At 43.4% G+C, this 21,047-nt stretch overlaps 1 protein-coding gene across 1 annotated transcript in view; it reads right to left on the minus strand.

Annotated features, from left to right (window-relative positions):
* Nucleotides 1–21,047, minus strand: part of LOC126100200 (anaphase-promoting complex subunit 7) — a 169,542-nt gene that overhangs the window by 106,082 nt on the left and 42,413 nt on the right. The window contains exon 4 of the mRNA XM_049910760.1: nt 7,682–7,791. Within this exon, the coding sequence (XP_049766717.1) occupies nt 7,682–7,791 (110 nt within the window). The remainder of the gene's footprint in view (nt 1–7,681; nt 7,792–21,047) is intronic.

Consider the following 21,047-nt stretch of genomic DNA (forward strand, 5'->3'; position numbering starts at 1 on the left):
TTAAGATGATACCTCTTAATGTGTAGATTATAACACCATTTTAAATTCTCAAATTTGGTCAATAATTACATGAAATACTGAAAACTGAATTTATGTTGCTTAATGTTGCAACTGCTACAAAGTTCCATGACAGCATTTCAGTAGTATAGATTACATTTCTCTCACTGCCCACAACATTCTACATCAAACCTATGATAAGTAAGGAACCCTCAACACAGGTTATAAATGATACATAACCACTGCAACACCTGGAATTATATTCTGCCCCAACAGTCACATATTTTCAACTCTTCCTCATAAATAGGTCACAGACTTACATGGATATAACTAACTTGTTTGGAAGTGTTAATATCATCAGCTACCTTCCCTCAGAGACTCATCTACAGTCTTCTAGTGTTTTTGGGATAGGTATTATGTGATTTGCGTGATTGTCAGTAGTATCTTGAGGACATCATTGCCACTGGTTCTAACTGCAGATGCAGGAAGACTCCAGCTGGATTACATCACAATCAGATGGAGGTTCCGAAATCAGATATTGGACTGCACAGCATACGCAGGAACAGGAAGTGACACAGATCGAAATTTAGTTATGATGGACAGTAGACAGACTTAAGAGAATCATTCAAAACAGCCAATGTAAATAAAAATATGGCATTGAAGTGCTGAGGAATGCATTTTAAGCTCCCTAGTGATGTAGATAATGTGATGATGATGATGTTTGGTTTGTGGGGCGCTCAACTGCGTGGTTATCAGCGCCCGTACAATTACCCAATCTTTGCGCAGTCCAATTTCGCCACTTTCCTGGATGATGATGAAATGATGAGGACAACACAAACACCCAGTCATCTCGAGGCAGGTGAAAATCCCTGACCCCGCCGGGAATCGAACCCGGGATCCCGTGCTCGGTAAGCGAGAACGCTACCGCGAGAAATGTGATAATGAATACCACATTAGGCAGTGCAGTCGAAGAGGAAAGGGCATCTCTGAAAAGGCCAATTACAAAAGTTGGGCAGACAAACTTACATTAAAGGCAGATAACAGTGAAGAAACCTTGGGTAACAGGGGAAATACATGATCCATTCATTTTCAAAGTTCTATGTTTACAAAGTACTACATGTACAAATGTGACTTATGCTTGAATAGAACTGTACACTCATTGAGTTTACATTGTGCCCACTGGATGACATTATGAAGGCAGTGACTTACAAAATTGTGCCAAAGCAAGAAAAGAGTTTCTGTGTGTTGGAAGATGCGAGATGTTTACCTGTTACAACAGTGCAGTGTACATTCAGAAAGATTTATGGAAAAGAACCACCACATAAAGAGAGCATTATGTGTTGGTACTGAGAATTTAAGGAGACTAATTGTCCCTGTAAACAGACAAGTACCAGTAGACCAAATGTGCCAGAAACAACCATGAAGAGGATGAGGGAAAGTTTTGCATACAGTTAAAAAAAATAAATAAATAAATAAAAATAAAAGAATAATAAAAAAAAGGTTCAAACAAGTCACACAGTGGGAATACTGCAGCAAGCTCTGGGGAGGATTTTGCAATAGTAGTTACATTTCAAACGGTACGATATGCAGCTAGTGCAATAGTTAAAAACAAAAGATTATGGCCAGCAACTTCAATTTTGCATTGCAATGCAGGTAGCATTTCAGGACAAACATTTTGCCTCCAAACTGATGTTCAGTGATGGAGCAACTTTCAGTTTATATGGAACAGTTAATTGCCACAATGCAAGAGTGGGATGGGGGCAGGGAGAGGCGGCACTGAACACTCTCCTGAAATTGTGGTGCACAAACAAGATTCACCAAAGGTTAATGTTTTGTTACAACACCACAGGCAAAGCTGTATGGGCTATTCTTCTGCTGTGAGATGGCTGAGACAGCTACCTCTTATCTTGATTTCTTGCAGTTGCTGTTTCCAAAACTGACTGCTGTTTCTGAAATCATCATCTTCCAACAAGACAGGGCACCCCCTCATTGGAGCCCTGATGTTCATCACTACCTAAATGATGAATTTTCACATCATAGTGGTGAAGATGAAGTGGCTCTGTTACCTTTGCCCCCCACGTCGCCTGATCTAATGCCTTCCGACTTTCTCCTTTGGGGGTACTTTAAGGACCATTTTTACATACACTATGTGTTCAAAAATATCCAGACACCTGGCTGAAAATGACTTACAAACGTGTCCTGTAGGATTCACGTTAGGACTCTGTGCAGCCCAGTCCATTATAGGGATGTTATTGTCATGTGACCACTCAGCCACAAGCCATGCAGGTGCTCGATTGTGTTAAAAGATGTAATCGCCAGTCGGAAGCAAGAAGGTGCTTAAAACATCAATGTGTGCCAGTGCTGTGATAGTGCCATGCAAAACAACAAGGGGTGCAAGCCCCCTCCATGAAAAATATGACCACACCATAATACCACCACCTCCGAATTTTACTGCTGGCACTACACACGCTGGCAGATGACTTTCACCGGCCATTCGCCATACCCACATCCTGCCATTGGATCACCACATTGTGTGCCGTGATTCGTCACTCCACATGTTTTTCCACTATTCAATTGTCCAATGTTTACACTCCTTACACCAAGCGAGGCATCATTTGGCATTTACCGACATGATGTGTGGCTTATGAGTAGCCACTCAACCATGAAAGCCAAGTTTTCTCACTTCCCACCTAAATGTCATAGCGCTTGCAGTGGATCTTGATGCAGTTTGGAATTCCTGTGTGATGGTCTGGATAGATGTCTGCCTATTACACATTACGACTGTCTTCAACCGTCGGTGGTCTCTGTCACTCAACAGACGAGGTTGGTCAATACACTTTTGTGCCGTACATGTCCCTTCATGTTTCCACTTCACTATCACATCGGAAACAGTGTACCGAGGGATGTTTAGGAGTGTGGAAATCTCACATACAGACATATGACAAGTGACACCCAATCACCTGACCGCGTTCAAAGTCCATGAGTTCTGCAGAGCACCCCATTCTGCTCTCTCACGATGTCTAATGACTACTGAGGTTGCTGATATGGAGTACCTGATGGTAGGTGGCAGCACAATGCACCTAATACGAAAAACATATGTTTTTGGGGGTGTTCGGATACTTTTGATCACATAGTGTATAACCATTCCCAAGAACACTGGAACAACTTAAAGAATGCATCAATGCTGCTGTGGTCATCCCTGGCAGGTCGATGCTACATAAGGTATGGAAAAAACCTTGACTACCACTTGGACATGTGTCTTGTGACCAGAGTGGCAATCACAGAACATTTGTAGAGAGCAAAATGCAGACTTGATGAGTTCATGGATTATTCATCATCAGTCATATTGGCACATCGCAAAATATCGAGATTTGAAAATGAATGAATGAATTACATATCACTTAGAAATTAAGTAAACAGAAAGTGCACAAAAAACAAAGAGAGTCATCAGAAGGACTGATTTGGCACACAGAAGAACCAAAACAACCCTCAGTGAAATTGAAAGGAAATGTGGCAACATTCATAAAGCAATGGGGATTCCACAGTTCAATGCAGAGGAGGGATAGCAGATAGGTGAAAAGAGTATATGAAGACCTCTACGAGGGGTGGGGGCGAAGACTGGCACAATTTCAGATGATCTGTTCAGCTTACTCCAACATATGTGCAACAATTACAACTTTTAGAAGTATAATTTTTCCACACCAAACTTGGAATAGTTTTGTCACATGTTGGGAAAGATTAAGTGTGAGATTCACATTGTGTGCCATTCAACAGCTCTCTGTATCCCATAATGCACCATAACTACAGCCAGTACTGCTGCTATCTGTACTTTGCTCCACTTTCTTCCACAGCCTTACTACTTCATGTGAACTCTGAGAATGGCACATGCTCTCAGCACATCATCAGTGAAATCCTTTCCCAACACCGGGAGGGCAGGTAAAACAATCAATTGCCAATCCTTTGCAGACCACATCTTCAAAAGACAGCTACTCTCAAGTGGAAAAATGCTGATTCAGCCATCATTTTCACAGTTCCTTGAGCTTCATAAATAGCTGTTTGTATAGCAAACAGCTCTGTGCGATTTTCCTGACTACTGTGTCACAATGATACAACAGCTACATTGTTGTGCATTTTTTTTTCCTTTTTATAATTTTCAAGTACAGTATCTTGTTTTTGAGAACGTCTTGCTGCACTGCTGTTAACATAGTGGCCAGTCTCCACTACCATTTATTATCAGTTTGAGGATCTTTTTCCAGCAGCTGTATCATGCGTAATACATGCTGAGAACAGGGATAAAGTATTATATGCTGCAGCAATGCTTGCCGAGCACGGACAAATACATAAAAGCAAATAATGCTTACATCTTCGTAAATTGTCCTACTGCTAGACACGCATTGTATCACAACCTCGAAAAAGAGTATGCCATTCTGAGATATAACTTTCTGATAGCATATCTCTTACTGCAACATCAACAGTGATAATGTGGCAAAATGCAGGTCTTCAGGCTTCCCCAGTGAGGCAGTGTCATCTGGGGAAATCATGTTTTTACCAGTAACCCACCACGTATTTGCACAATATTTTAACTGCATAACTTGCAATCTTCACCTTGTGCTCCCTGAGATTGAATCCAGTGTGGAACGGGTCCAGTATTTATGTCTATGTGGGACTAGGTCCTTCGCCATCGGTCCACGTTAGTCATCAGTAGCAACCGTAGTGCTGTGCACATACTTTTTGGCTGTTTTCAGGTAATTATTTTGTCATCTGACTTTCTGTTCCAACTCCAATTTGTACTGGTCATTCAATCTTGCGATTATCGCCATTTAAGCTTTCTTGTGGACTATGCTGTTCTACTGCCATAGCCGGCCACGTCATATGCTCCATCCGAGGTCTCCACAGCAATGCCCTCAAAACTGAAACTTTCTGATCACTCATAGTATTATACAAAGTTTGTGGTTAGTTTTCCAAGTTACATTCAAAAACTATAATGTGCATTTTTTTATTTTGTTTTAATTTCTATCCTCAGATTGCATTAATTATGAAGTGGAATTGTACAGGATGGTCTGCTTTTGTGTGTTTTTTTTTTTTTTTTTTTTTTTTTTTTTTTTTTTTTTTTTTTTTTTTTTATATATATATAGGTTATCAGGATGTCATTCCTAAAATAATCACAATAATTTGCTTTAAGTGTTATTTTTGTATAGGTACTTTTTCCACGCATAACAGTGGTGCACATCCTGTTAGGTTTATTATTCGATTGTACTTTCTGGAAGGCATATCTTGACGAGTGTCTCCACTTTGTTTTTTCCTCTACATCTTGTTTTTCTGTGTGAAAACGTGAGACACAGTGAGAGTGAAATGGAAGAGCTGAAAAACAGTATATATAATTACAACCAACAAATGAAACACATTGAAGATGTAGAATACAACGGGGAAATTTAAGTACAGGGCATGAACACTGTTACTCTCAAAAAATGTAACCATTCATAAATAACAACTCTTTCAGTACATTATTCACACTACTTTGCCACAAACACGTTGTCAAGCCATAAAAAAGCAGTCCATTCTGTACATCTCCACCTTCACATTAATGTAATCTTAGACGAGTAATTAAAACAAATAAAAAATGCATACCATCACATAGAGGAGACACTGAGTCACAGGGCATTCAATAAATTAATACAACATATTTTTTTCTGAAAGCAGAATGATTTTATTCAGGATTCTAATACACTGTATTATTCCCCACTGTTCTGGCTTCAAAACACAACTTTTAACATAATCTCTGTTCAATGTGATGGCCTTATGCCATCTTAGTGGGAGAGCCTGTACGGCCCCCATAGTACCGCTCTACTGTTCGATTTGGAGCCGAGGTCTTGCTGCATCAGTAACCTCCCCATAATCCGTGTGCTGCTTCACATGGGAGCGTATCTTTCATTGGAAAAAATAGATGGCAGTCGGAAGGTGCCAGATGCGGGCTGTGAGCCCTTGTGTTGTCAGGGAGAAGGAGAAGTTCATCGGTGTCAGGGATTTTCTCTGCCTCGTGATGACTGTGTGCTGTCCTTAGGTTAGTTACGTTTAAGTAGTTCTAAGTTCTAGGGGACTGATGACCATAGATGTTAAGTCCCATAGTGCTCAGAGCCATTTTTGAGAAGTTCATTTATATTTTTGTGGCAATGGACACACTGCCGAAGTCACAGCTGTATGCAGCCGACCAGCACACGGGAGATCAAACAGGTTCACGTAACCTTACTGTGATGGTGACAGGTGCCTTGCCCGATGACTCACCGTACTTTTGTTCACTGCCAGGTCCACATAGGCATTCTACATATGCATTTTGATGACTACCTATAGCGCCACCACCTACCAGAACTTCACGAAATTATAGGGGCTGAAGTGGCAATATTCCACAATAAATTCCACAATTTTTCAACTGAAATTACCCAAGGGAAAAAAGTGTGTTCCTTTACTTATTGAAGGCAGCTCATACAATCGAAAGACTGCAGCCAAAGACAGTGGCTCCATATGTGGACGTTGTGCTTCGGTGAATGTGTGTACATTTGTATTTCCAGAAAGAACATTTTTGTCAAAAAGCTTAAATGTTTAGCAGTCTTTTCATTGTGCCTGTCTGCATCTCAGTGCTTACTGCATGTGGTGAACAGCAATCTATTCTGTTCATATCATTTTTATTTCATCCTGGACCTTCCACTGTTTTAAAAAAAGGCAAGTTACTGTTTTTAGGTCTAAAACAGAAAACTAACTATAAACTTTGTAGAATATTTTTACAAAACCGAAAACAAGACCTGTAGAAGATGACACACAGGTCTCAATACTTGTTTGGGCAAAGAATACAGAAAATAAACATACAATTTTTTGCAGAAGGTATAATTTTAAAATCTAAATGAAAAAATTGGTGAGCATAGAACCTTTACACTCTTGTTGGCTTGAACTCTCTATAAAAGCAGCACTTTCACAGCTATCTCTGACATTTTAATTGTAAAAACTGGCCCTTACTGCTACTAACATTGGCACATTACACTTCTCAAAAGACTGAAATGACAATTGATACATATATGTGAGAGCGCTTGCTTCGTGACACACACGACAATCACCAGAATATGGTGCTACCAACACTGACTGATATAGTACTCCACTATAGTTGTAGTTTCACCAGCAACTCCTGTTTGATAGTTTTGGTACCAACATTGTATCCATGGTAACTGGTAATGTGAATACTTGGGCACTGAGATACAGTGACTACAAAAATAGGACTAAGAACATGAGCTCACACAATTCTTATTATCATCATTTCAAGGGCTTATATGACTTCAAAGGTTTTTTAATTTGTGTAACATTGTATCAGGTAGATCTATACAGAAAGTGTGCTTCAATTTTAAATAATTCTGAGTTTGATGAGATGCACAAAAGTCATTGTGTGAAAATCACTTGTAGACGAGACTTCAACTGATATCCTGGGTCAGGCAAGTCTCTATTCACTTAAAGACTTTAAAAGAGAGCAAAATTATTAGGTCTACACCTTTGATACAATAATAATGCAAGTTTTATTATGACATTCATAGTGATGAGCCAGTCAAACTTACTGGTGTGTGCTTAAGCATACACTAGGACCACTTTGTCTGCACAGCAATTAGCCAGTCGTATGTACTGAAATGAAAGCAGAGCTACTAACCAGTCACTGCTTACACCCGATGCTGCTTCAAGAACAAGTGAATTGACTTCAATGCCTTTTACTCCAAGGCTCAGCAGTCCTTCTGCAGCTTCGAGGGCCAGTGGACACTCCTAAAAGAGGAAAAAGTATGACAATGACCACACAATTATGTGAAGACCTAAGAATGCATGAAACTCAGAGAAACTGACATCGATGGGAGTGGGAGGGGGGGGAGGGGTGCAAGATGGAAGGGGAGGGGAGGAGGGAGGAAAGGGGGGATGGGGTGCCACAGGTTTTGAAACAGCCATTGAACCTGAGCATATTGTATTCAGAAGCATGTTCTGCCACTGGATGGTCAACTTTTCTCTTGCATTCTTAAGTTGTAGGGTGTACTATCAAGTATCACTGATGACAATAACCAGCAGTATATACAATTCAAAAAGTGTGCAAATCGTCTCTTCTCTCACTTACAAATTACACTGCAATTCCTTTGCAAGCTTGCCTGGTTGGTGGTCGTGCTCACATCAAGGGCTACGCAGAAGTTACTGCATAGTTGGTATATGACATGACTGCTTTTACAAGTGGCCCTACCTCTGAGAGGGTAGGATAAGCCCACTGCACATTTCGAGTAGGATGCACGAGAAGGTGCACAGGACACATAATGCACCTGGATCTTCTACAGGGATATAACCCACGTGGCAAGGGGCTGTACCCAAGGATGGTCCATGATATTTCATAAATTGGGTACATGACAGACTACTACTTTTGAAGAGGCAGACAGTATGGTGGGAACACTATTTCTAATTTAAGGTCATGATGAGACACTATGAGCTTAATGCACTCCAGCCCACAATGATAGTGGGTAGGGTTGGCTGGTTGGTTGGTTGGTTGGAGTTTAAGGGACCAAACAGCAAGGTCATCAGCCCCTTGTGTCAAAGGTGGTCCATTCGGATGGATTTACACCTCAGAAGAGTCATAACGATAAAAGGTAAAAGGCTAAAAAATGTAAAACTGCAGTCGTGTTGTGAATGGTGAAAACAAAAGGAGGGAAGTCAGCAAGTGGGCAACCCCAAAGGCTATGCTAGAGGCAAGAAATATCCCACATCCGATGCAGAATAGGCAAGATCACATGCTATTCAAAAGTGTTCAACCACTAGAATGTAAAAGTGCACATTGTAAAAGGAGACTAACCCAATCTAAAAAGTGATAAAAACAGAGTAAAAGAGAGAGAAAAAAAGAGGATCTTGGCCAGGGAGGGGAGTCAGGAATCTCCAAACACAGCTTACAGTTGGATACACCCCAGCCCTCACCACCCTGGCCGTACTCCAGAGGGGGATTAAAAACCTTAGAATTGAAAATAAAAACAACTTTCACAGAGGAAACTGAGAACCAGTTCAAACATCCGGGAATTGTCCGCCAATATTAAAAGTAAAGTGCGGGGAAGTCTGTACCGTAGAGCCAAAAGAAGGGGGCATTCCACCAAAATGTGGGCTGCAAACTGGAAGGCTCCACAACCACAAAGTGGAGGTGGCTCATTATACAAAAGCCTGATAAGGCCGATGCGGAGACAACACAGAGTGGTTGAGTCCTTTCAGGAGAGGTGGAAGAAAGAACGCCACTGGACTGCACCCCCAGCCAAACGATCAGCAAGCTCATTACCTGGGACACACCCACATGGCCAGGGACCAAAAGGGAGAGAACGGAACAAGCAGCATGGTGAAAATCAGCGAGAGGGTCAGGGATGACCGAGATCAAGGGATGGCAGGAAAAACACCGGTCAATAGCCTGAAGGCCACTCATTGAGTCTGTACCTAACAAAACACAGTTGAGTTGGGACTGTTTAATAAGGGTAAGGGCCTGGGAAATTGCCAACAATTCCACAGTAAACGCCCCACATGCAGTTGGCAGGAGATGATTTTCCATGCCAACAGAGGACGTGAAGGCATAGCTCACACAATCAGCAGATTTAGAGCCATCGGTGCAAAAACAGCATCCCGAGACGCCCATAAAATTTGGCGGAAAAAACAACGGAACACCATCGTGGGAACGGAATCTTTTGGACCTAGGTGGAGATCCATCCCAATCTGGGGCCGAGGAACTTGGGAGGTGAGGGGGGAGGGAATGTGGGAGACAGAACAAAGAAGGAACCTGAAAATCACGTAGGAGAGACGCAAGGCAGAGCCCAACCGGTAAACCTGCCTGAGGGCAGGAATCAGGTGGGCGACGTTCCTGGTCTGGGAACGGGGTTGAACAGGAAGGATGAGTGGGAGCGGAATGGACAGCGACTACATAAGGAACCAGAAGCGGAGACCGCCAAACAGAAAGGGGGGGGGGGGGGGAGATCCCAGCTTCATTCAACCAGGAGACTATCAACAAGGCAGGTAGGGAAGGCACTGGTGGCCAAACGGACAACACAATGGTGGACAGGATCCAGGAGACGCAGTGCGGAAGGAGCACCCAAACCATAAACATGACAACCATAGTCCAAGCGAGACAGCACTAAAGCCCGATAAAGGTGGAGATTAGTGGAACGATCCGCACCCGAAGAGGTGTGGGCAAGGAAGCGAAAGACACCGAGTTTACGGCAACATCCTATCTCCAGAAGTCTGATATGAGGCAGCCAAGTGAGCTGCTTGTCAAAAAGAAGACCCAGGAAACGAAACTGTGGGACCACAGGTAAGCGTGCATCGAGGTACAGCTCCGGATCAGGGTGGACCATAGTACGGTGACAGAAGTAGACCACCTGCGATTTTAAAGGAGAGAATTGAAACCTGTGTTAGAGGGTCCATGCAGAAGCACACTGTATAGCACCCTGGAGGTGCCACTCTGCAGAGGTCATCAAAGAGGAACTAATCCAAATGCAGAAATCATCCACATACAGAGCAGGGGTGACCAAAGGACCGACAGAGGCCATAAGCCCATCTATAACAATAAGGAAAAGAAGTACACTCAATACGGAACCCTGTGGGATGCCGTTCTCCTGGGTCCGTGGAGAACTAAAAACAGTACCAGCCTGAATCCTGAATGACTGATGGTACAGGAACTGACAGATAAACATTGGGAGTGGGCCTCAAAGACCCCACTCACGAAGTGTAAGTAAGATATGCTGGCGCCAAGCCGTATCATAGGCCTTGCGAAGGTCGAAAAATACTGCAACCAAATGGCAGCGCTCGGAAAAAGCCTGCCGAACAGCAGACTCCAATCGAAGTAAATGACTGATCAGAGACTGTCCATCTCAGACTGGTAAGGGGACAATAGATCCCGAGATTCGAGGACCCAATTGAGCCAACGGGCTACCATCCTTTCAAGTAACTCGCAAACAACATTTGTCAGACTAATTGGCCGATAGATTTCAACAAACAGGGGGTTCTTTCCAGGCTTAAGGACGGGAACCAAGATGGTATCCCTCCATTGAGAAGGAAAGTCACCCTGGAGCCAAATACGGTTAAGCACCCAGAGAAGATGTCGTCGTTGTGGAGCACTGAGATGTTGAAGCAATTGGTTATGAATGGAGTCTGGGCCAGGGGCCATATCGTGAGAAGAAGAAAGTGTGGAAAGAAGTTCCCATTCAGTAAAACGGTTTCTGTAAGATTCTGACTGACAAGGGGTAAAATATAAGACGGAAGCTTCAGCCTGCTGTTTCTGGTGAAGGAAAGCAGCCAGATAGGAGGTTGATGCTGATGCTGTTGCGAAATGAGTCGCAAGATGTTCTGTGAGAATCAATGGGTCCATGCAAAGGCCAGGAGGGCAAGGCCCGGATGGGTAGACTGCCGATGGTAACCTTGGAGAGCGAAATGTAGCCCAAACCCGTGACATAAGGTCAGTAGAACTGAGGGAAGAAACAAAGTGTTTCCAACACACCTGTTTGCTCCGTTTGATTAAGTAACAGGCTTTGGCACGAAGACGTATAAAGGTAATAAGATTGGGAGTGGCTGGCTGCCTCTTAAGGTGTTGCAATGCTCAACGGTGATCACAGATGACAATGGCAATGGCCGTACTCCACCACGGGACTTGCCGGCGGCGAAATGGTCCAGATGAGCATGGGATAGCAAGGCTAGCAGTGCGAACAATCGAATCAGACACGTCACCTAGGATGTTATCAATACAACCTGACAAAGAGGGAGAAAAAACTACCTGCAGTATATCGAGGCCAATTGGCGAGTTGGAAAGACCAACAAGGTAACCTGTCCATCAGGGAGTGGGAATGGAGTGAGAGACTCAACAGGAAGTGGTCACTATCGCAAAGGTCGTCGTGTGTCGACTAGTGTAACGAAGGGAGGAGGGAGGGAGGGAGGGAGGGAGAAGAAAGAGAAAGATCAATGGCAGAAAAGGTACTATGATCAGCACTGAAATGGGTAGGGGAGCCATCAATAAGAAGGCACAAGTCATGGTCTGCAAGAAACTGGTCTATGAGAAGACCCCCAACTAAACGGAAATACACTGCCCCACAAGGGATGATGAGCATTAAAATCCCTTAGGGAGGAAGAAGTTGCCGAATAAGGGCAGTTAAGGCAGCAGGTGTAAGAGTCCTGTCAGGAGGGAGATAAAGATTGCAAACTGTGACCCCAGAGTCCAGGAGGACCCTAACAGCAACCGCTTCCTCCTATGTAGTTTGAAGAGGAATCCACGTGGTAGCAACATCTGTACGGACCAACGTACAAACGCCAACAGAGGCCTGCAAGGGGCCAACCCGATTTTGACAGAAAGCACGGAACCCACGGAGGGTCGGTGAGTAATCATCAGTAAAATGAGATTCCTGTAGAACCACACAAGCTGCAGAGTAAAACAAAATAAGGGATTTCAACTCCAGAAGGTGATGGTAATATCCATTACAATACCATGGGATAACCACAGAATGACGATTCAAATGGGGGGTGAACAGGCTAAAGCCAGTCACACCGCTGGGTCGTCACCCACAAGGAGGGGACGGCATCCATGAACAGCAGGTCAGAGTCAGGTTGCGAAGGTGGGGACGGGACCCCTAGTGACACCAGAGGTTCCTTGTCCCGGGACTTATGTTTCTTCTTCTTTTCTGTTTGAGAGTGATGAGGGCTGTGCTGCAAAAGGGAGCCATCTGCAGCAACATCTGGAACAGAAAGCGAGCGGGCAACTTGGGGGCCCACAGACCATGGTTCTCGTGGTGGTTGTCGTGTGGCAGCAGACCTTTGGCCTGGAAGGTGCTGGGAAGGGGGGGTCCCAGGAGGGGTGCCCTTGACTAGCAGACGCCAAAGAAGTGGGACACTTCCCTGGCTGGGGAGGGGAAGTGGTGCCCGGAGAGGAGGGTGTGGGAACCGCAGGGGAGGGGAAGGAGGAGAGGGGTTCAGGACAGGGGTAGGAAGGGATGAAGATGTAACTAAAGCATAGGTAGACGTCATTGACACAGAATGAAGACATGCATACTTCTTACGAGCTTCACTGTAGGTTAGACGATCTCTGTATCCTCTTTTCCTTCTTATAAGCCGGGCAATCCAGTGAACGTGGAGAATGATTGCCATAACAATTAACACACTCGGGAGGGGGACACAGGAACACCCCTCATGGAGTCGACATCCACAGTCACCACAGAGAGGGGTCTGCGAACAGTGGGAAGACACGTGTCCAAAATGCAAGCACTTATAACATCTCATAGGTGGTGGGATGTACGGCTTCACATCACATCGATAAACCATAATCTTGACTTTCTCAGGGAAGGTATCCCCTTCAAAGGCCAGGATAAAGGCACCAGTATCAATGTGATTGTTCTTCGGGCCCTTCTGAACACGCCAAACAAAGTGAAGACCCCACTGTCCTAGGTTGTCTCTAAGTTCCTTATCAGTTTGAAGGATGAGGTCCCTGTGAAAAATTACACCTAGAACCATATTCAAAGACTGGTGGGGGGGTAATGGACACAGGAATTGTGCCAAGATGGTCAGAGGCACGAAGGGCCACAGCCTGGAAAGCTGAAGCAGTTTTGATCAACAACGCACCTTACCGTATCTTGCTCAGAGAGGCCACTTCGCCAAACTTGTCTTCAATGTGTTCCACAAAAAATAAAGGTTTGGTATTGGTGAAGTATCCCCATCAGTCCTGATGCAAACCAGATAGTGGGGGAAAGGTTTCGCCCCTAGCCGATGAGCCTGACCCTCCTCCCAAGGGGTAGCCATGGAAGGGAAGGCTGAAGGGGCAGAAGAAGAAGCACTAAAAGAATCATTTCCATTCAAAGAGACAGCCGTAGAAGAACGGAAAGAGTTCTGGACCCGTATGTGTTTCATTTGAATAGTGTCCACCCTGATACCACCCACTCCGATCAGGGGCTCTCCCCACAGGTGGCAACCAGCCACAGTAAGGGCCGTCTGGCACGGTGGCCATTGCCGGGAGTTCTGATGCTCCAGAATGACAAGCAACCACTCCTAGGCTTACATGAGGTGGTCACAGATCAGGCATCAGAAGTATGATTCCTGTGTTTTCAGGGGGCTCAACCAAAAAGGTACATAGTGACCCCACCACACGGACTGGCTACCGTGCTGGCTATGTACCCTAGCATCAGGCAACGACGTGAAGGAAAAGATGGAAGGAACAAGGAGGGCACATGCTCGAGACACTAGGTAAGGTGCTCTTCCCCAAATGGCTCACACTATGGAATAGAAATTTAGTAATGGAGGTAAAACCTCAGAGGGGGACCAGAGAATGCCAAAAGGATGAGGTAATTACTCAACAAATCTGGATATAACCAGGAGAATAGTGGGGCCAACATAAACAAGGACACCAAGACAGGGAGAAGAGAGGGTGGAGGGGAAGGAGCAAGAACAGGAAAGGAGGGGAAGGGAAAGGAAATGCAGCCCGGGAAAGAAGGAAGGCTGCAATATCTGGGGGCCCCGTGCTCACCACGCACGTACTCATGAAAGGACCATGCATCCCCTGGGGGTGGGATACTGGGTAGGGGTGCTTTGCAGTTGGTTTGTGGAGTTTGTTGGGGGATTAGGGGTGAATGGATATAACAAGGGAGATCTGTTTGCAGACTAGGTTTGGAGGGTAGTTCCTTAGTGAGACATTCAGCATACCGGGCAGATACCACTCCATACTACTGCAGATGTGCTATCCTACCAGTGGCCAGACTGTCCGCTGTCTTTCCCTTCACCTCTGTTTCTCCTTATCCTCAAAGCAGGTGGGTCCTTTTCATCCTGGGCTCTCAGTAGTTTTTCACATCCAGAAGGTAAATACTGGTCGACAATATTTTATCAAATAATAATAATAAAAAAAAAGCTGACGAGGATGTGATAATTCTCAAACACTTCTGAACTTCAAGCAACCACAGATCTGCTAGATATACAGTAAAAATAGATACAAAGTTATAAGGATGGTTGAAAAAGTAAGGTAGCAAGTCCTCTGGGAAAAAAATCTTTATTCACAAAATCAAAGTTATTAACACAATGGTACATACTACTTTTCAATGGTTGCCAAAGTTGTCCTATTTTTAAAGCAAACTGATGAAATAGGCACAAGAGTAATCAAGGTGCAAGTCTGGCAGCCACTAACAGCATCCTGAACATTGGCAAGGATTCTGAAGTGGTGACAATGCGGTTTTTAATGGTTTGAAGAGATAATAACTTGAAGTGAGATTTGGGCTGTATGGATAGTGATCCTATGTAGTCTATGAAATGTCAGACAAAATCACCTATAAACTGAGGCCTTATGTAGGTGGGCATTGTCATTCAACAAGATGATATTTTTCAAAGGAAATCCTGGTTATTTCCCCTGAATCATCTTTTGTAACTGCACCAGCTTGGCACAGTAACTGGCACTGGTAGCATTCAAAGACACTCCACAGGTCAGGAAATCAACCAGTTCCACATCCTGATTGTCTCAAAAGACTGTGGCCATATCATTCTGCATGGGAAACATTGTTTTGAACTACATTTTTAGGGGGAGTGGGGGTGTGGGGGATACTTCCTTCATCTTTAATGTCACGATGCACCCACAGTTCTCCCTTGGGGTGATATGACACTGGAATGTAACATCAATGATGGGAACAACTGAATGAAAATGATTGATTCAGTCAATTGTTTGAAACGAATCAACTCATTCCGTTATAGTTGTGTATAATGGTTGAATTATTCATTAATTCTTTGAGGTGAAGTCAGTCTGTGGGAGCAACCAAATGAAAACAGTTGGATCAGTTGGTTGTAGTTTTACATATTCATTGGATTATTATTCCTTTGTTTTTTTAAAAGTGAAGCCAGTCTGCAAAAGCAACTGAATGTTTGACAAGTAGACTTTTTATCTATTCAGTTGCATTAAAATCTCAAAAACTGAATATTTTCATTGAAATATTATGATAAGTATATATTGCTACTACTGTATACAGGAGCCACAGACAGGCTCAACAGACTACTGTACTTTTTGCTTTTGGCCAAAAGGCTTTCCTCTGGAGTAACACATATTCACACAAGCACACCTCATACAGAAGTGACCACTGTCTCTGGCCACTGTGGCCATGATGTAAGCACTGCGTCCAGTGGGAGAAGCAGTCTGTGGGTGGTGAGGGTAAGAAGCAGACAGGGTTGGGGAGGGGGGAGAGAGCAGGGTATGGGTGGGGAAGGGTGTAGCGCTGCTTGTGGGAGCATGCAGGCACCTGGTAGGGCTGCTAGGTGTAATCACGTAGTTTGGGAGAAGAAGGGGGTTGGTGTCTAACACTGTCCTCCATTTACTTATCCCCTTCCCTGCACCCACTCCTGCACTACACAGCCCTCTACTCCACCAACACAGCCACTGGTCCTCTTTCCTTTCACTATTCTCCCTTTCCCTAAACCTCCTGACAGCACCTAGCAGCCCTACCCAGTCCCAATCACATCCATGTGTTCTGTCACAAGAAGCACTACACCATCCCCCTACCACACCCTACTATCCCACCTGCCCCCATGCTACCTCCTTACCCCTTCCCACCACCATCCACACCAGACTGCTGCTCCCATCAGGTGCAGTTATGCCTCAGTATGTGTGTGTGTGTGTGTGTGTGTGTGTGTGTGTGTGTGTGTGTGTGTGTGTGTGTTTGTTTTGGCCCAAAACTACAATGTAAGCAGTCTTCTCACAGTGGCTGCCTATGACTCAATGTCTCCTTCATATTATAACAATCTATTATTTTCATAATACTGTTGTTATTCTACTTTTCATGTTTGTTTTATAAAACGGTGTTTGCTTAATTGTCAGCTTTGTGTCTGTGTCAAAATGCTGTAATCATCAGTGGTGAGCATAAAGAAGAAATCATTTGGCTGGATAAAAAGCGATCCTCAAGATAAATTTAATACAATATACAGTTTCTGCAAGGATGGGTCACATTCTGAAACTGCATTAATTATGGAAATTCAAAAAAAAATTAATAAATGATGGAATATATTTTTCATGAAAAAAATATTTCAGACAAGTGATAGAATGTGCTTAAAAAGCAAACATGAATTTATAATGTGGCACCTGTTGAAACATGATGGATTTTTTGCTAAACAGATGTTAGAAAGGATGAGGAGGAATGCTGCATACAAACCGAATGTGTTCGTGCCTACCCTAAGAGTACTTGTATAACATGAACATAATAAACATTTCATTACATAGGTGTCCCTAGTGCAGCTAAGAATTGGCAACACATTTGCAAATATTTAGTGACCCTGGGCTAGTGCACTTACTTCCGCATGTGATCCTGAATCATTCCATTAAATTAATTTTGAATTCCCTTTCCATTTCAATGGCTTGTTACATAATCTCATGTAAGAAGACACAGACACAGAAAATTTAACTTTTGGTCTCCAGGAATGCTGCAGTTCACATAAGTAACAACTATTCTTGTCTTTCATTAACAGTGCATTATGAGGCTCAGCAGCTAACATTACAAAGAAGGAAACCTGCTCACAGCGGTGTCTCATCAGCTCAATGATTCCATGCATGTTTTGTGATGCGAGGGTGATGCGAGTTGTCGGTTATAATCATGGTACAGACAAGTGTACTCTAGATTATTATTTTCCATTTTATTTAATACAGCTGCAAGTTGCTAGAAGAAGTTCTTTAACAAAATCTGAAGAAAACCTTTACACATAAAGTCTTCACACAAGTCTAGCTAAGTAAGCTGCATTAGTGGTCACAGATGTCTGCTTTGTGAATTCCAAGCTTCTTCGTTATACAAACATCTCCACTGTCAACCATACAAATTTGAGTTCTGTTCATCATGTTGGACCCATACGTGAAGGGAATGGTTACAAAGTAAATATAGTTCCTCTTTGCTAAATTTGTGAAAAAGCACTTAGGCACCCCTGTAGACACTTGCAGCAACAATGTTAGCAGCTTACTTTCACTCTGGATAGCCTCAAAAATGGGCAATCTCACTCATGTGAATTTAATTGAATAGCTTAAATATCACAATAAATCTGCATTAAGTTCAACAAGAATCCATACATGGCTCTCATAATATGCAGTGGGCCTGTGTTGCTATAGAGCACACACTGCAAGGTATTCTAACATTCTTTGCAAAATACATCTACCATAAGAAATCAAACCATGACAGTAAAACTCATTTCACCACAGTTACTGACTGTAGCTTGACAAAACCATACAAATTTGACAAAAAAATTGCATGAAGAATTGCTTCTAAAAGGAAAATAAATGACATATAAAGCATTTAAAATAACATTAAACAAGTAGTTAGGTAGTCAGAAAGCATGACAAGCTAAAAAATTAATTTTGAGCCATATTCATGTCGTACATCTTAGTGTAATGCAGTGCTCATCATATGAAAATAGGTTGTCTGTCTTCATTGCTACTGGGTGTGACTTGCAAATTGTAGACTTTTCTGTGGGGCATCACTCAACCACAGTACAGCATTTTATAATCTCCAAAATGATGAGTAGTAGCTGACGGCATTCGACAAAGTGCGAGGCACTGCAGTGTCTGCACGGAAGACACTGCCGGGCAGCAGCAAGTGGAGTCCTGGAGAGCTCTGACACATGTGGTGTTCAGAGGCAGACACACTGCCATGAAATCTTTTGCAGTGATTTTATTGGATGGAACTGTTATCATTGGTGTATCAGAAAGCTAAATACATTGTATCTGTGCAACCATTGCATTAAACACTTCTCTGTTCAAACAAAAGAAATACAAAAATTTATGCCGAATGGTTTTGAACACAAAATGTTGCACTCAGATGATGTACTGTTTAGTGTTAGACCACGGGTGTAGACGTAGCATAACAGTTTGCGCGCAATGCAAGACTTCCTCCGGGAACTTCCACAGCCTGCAATGTTGCCGCATCGTGCAGACAGACTTGGAGAATTATCGGCATTGTCTGTTTATTGTCCTATGTCACCATGGACGCAATTTAGACTCTGCGGTGGCCTCACTTACTCTCTTTCTGACCTTTACAGCACATCCGAGAATGTACCTGTCAAAACCTTCATTTTGAAACTGTGCAATAGAAGAGCTACCTCTATCACCCAGCACCATCTAAAAGCTTCAATTGTCTCTTTTGCCTAGATACAGAAACTCTGTCATAAAAGTCCTGGTGGAACGTGAAGAATTTACATAGTAAATGTAACAACTCAGGTAGTAGTACAGGCAGTGAGCACTCAGAGCACACAAACAAGACAGACAGTGTGTAAAACTGTTTCAAAAACTTCTGTAAATTTACTTCAATATTTGATCACTATTCAGAGAATGTTTAATAATTACTCTGACATACACACACATTGAACACATTACTGGGCCTACGATGACAGTAAATGAAAACAGGAGATGAGGACGAAGTGTATTCTCTAAATGGTGGTTAATTAACTACAAAAATTACAAAGTCACAGAAGTGAATCATAAACTACACAATTTTTATTAGCCCATAAATGCAAGTTTCCCTGCCGAAAACACACAAATAGTGTGCTTTTTGGTTGCAGGGATACAATAGTGACATTGTTTGAGCCCCAGTTTTCCTTTGACGGAGTATGTATGCCTTCCCATGGTGGAGGTGGAACAAATGAGAATACAACCATTTTATTAGCAGTGGATGAACTTTGAATCTTTTTTGACTGTGGTGTAGACTATAGCATCAAACTTTTTCTATGCACCACTCTTCCTCTTATAGAGCGTATCTGCAGTTGCATAAACCGCATCCCTACAGTTGGTCATTTTCACCCTGTCAATGCTACTTCACAACAGCACGGTCGTATGCTCAGTTTCCGTACTGAGTCACGACTAGTCTCACACTCCTGCATGCTTCAATACGGGGGAAAGAGTTGATGAGTGGGAATCATTTGCAGCGCAACCATTCTCAGACTTGTCACGCTTACGAAACTACAGCGGGACGGAACGAAGCTGGTATAGCCCTAACATTAAACGGGCACCTCAATTTCTAATGTACGCAAACCTCACTCGCTCCTTTTGTGACCTTTACAGCACATCTCGCTCCCTGCCAATGTCACCTTCCCAGATCTCGGGATCACTACTTTTCAGTCGAGTAGCTCCTCAATCGGCCTTATGAGACAGAATGCAGCCTATTCCAGTCCTCCCAACAAAATAAAAATCCCTGATAATATCAGGAATTGAATCCAGGTCCACCCATGTGGCAGTCAAACACGCTGACCACTTTGTTACGGAGGTAGGAACACTTAAATGTGTCTTGTATATAACAGCATTATTTTGTTTGTTTTGTTTTGTTTTGCTTTGGGATGCAAAAATCAACTGGGCTCATACGCGACCAAGTCAAAACTATAGAATACGGACACAGAGAGGAGTTAAACGACAATATGTCAGCCCCAATGTACAGAACAGCAGTCAGCTAAAAGAGGCACGTGGAAAAAGGGCTAAAAAATACAGAAATGGAGGTCCGAAGCTAGAAATTAAATGGCCTTCACCATATTGCTTCAGTGGAGAAAAAGTAAAACACGGTCGACTGCCCACGCATCATTCACTAAAACAGCTGATTAATCACACGGCAAACCCAAGCTGGAACATAAATGGTTAAAAAAAGGGCATTCCATCAGGAAGTGGCAGACAGTTAAAATTTGGGCGCAATATGTAGAAAGTGGTGGGGAGTTCCACTTAGCAAATGACGATGGCAAAAAGGCAGTGCCCAAAACGCGGCCGAGTTAAAATGATCTCCTCCCGGCGGGAGGGCCGAGAGGAGGTCGTCCAAAGCACTGGGAGAGGTTTAATAAGCCGAAGTTTATTCCCAAGAAGGGAGGACCAGTGGCGATGTCAAAGGGACACCACCTCCTGACAGACGGAAATGCAGAGATCATCGGAGGGAATATAGCAACTCGCGGGCTGAGGTACGAGGACTGCAGCTTTGGCAGCAGCGTCAGGAGCCTTGTTTCCTGGCAGACCGACATGACCGAGAACCCACAGAAACATGACACTGGCTCCACCAAGAGTGAGAAAG

The sequence above is a fragment of the Schistocerca cancellata genome, chromosome 9 (assembly GCF_023864275.1).
Source record: "Schistocerca cancellata isolate TAMUIC-IGC-003103 chromosome 9, iqSchCanc2.1, whole genome shotgun sequence".
Lineage (NCBI taxonomy): Eukaryota > Metazoa > Arthropoda > Insecta > Orthoptera > Acrididae > Schistocerca > Schistocerca cancellata.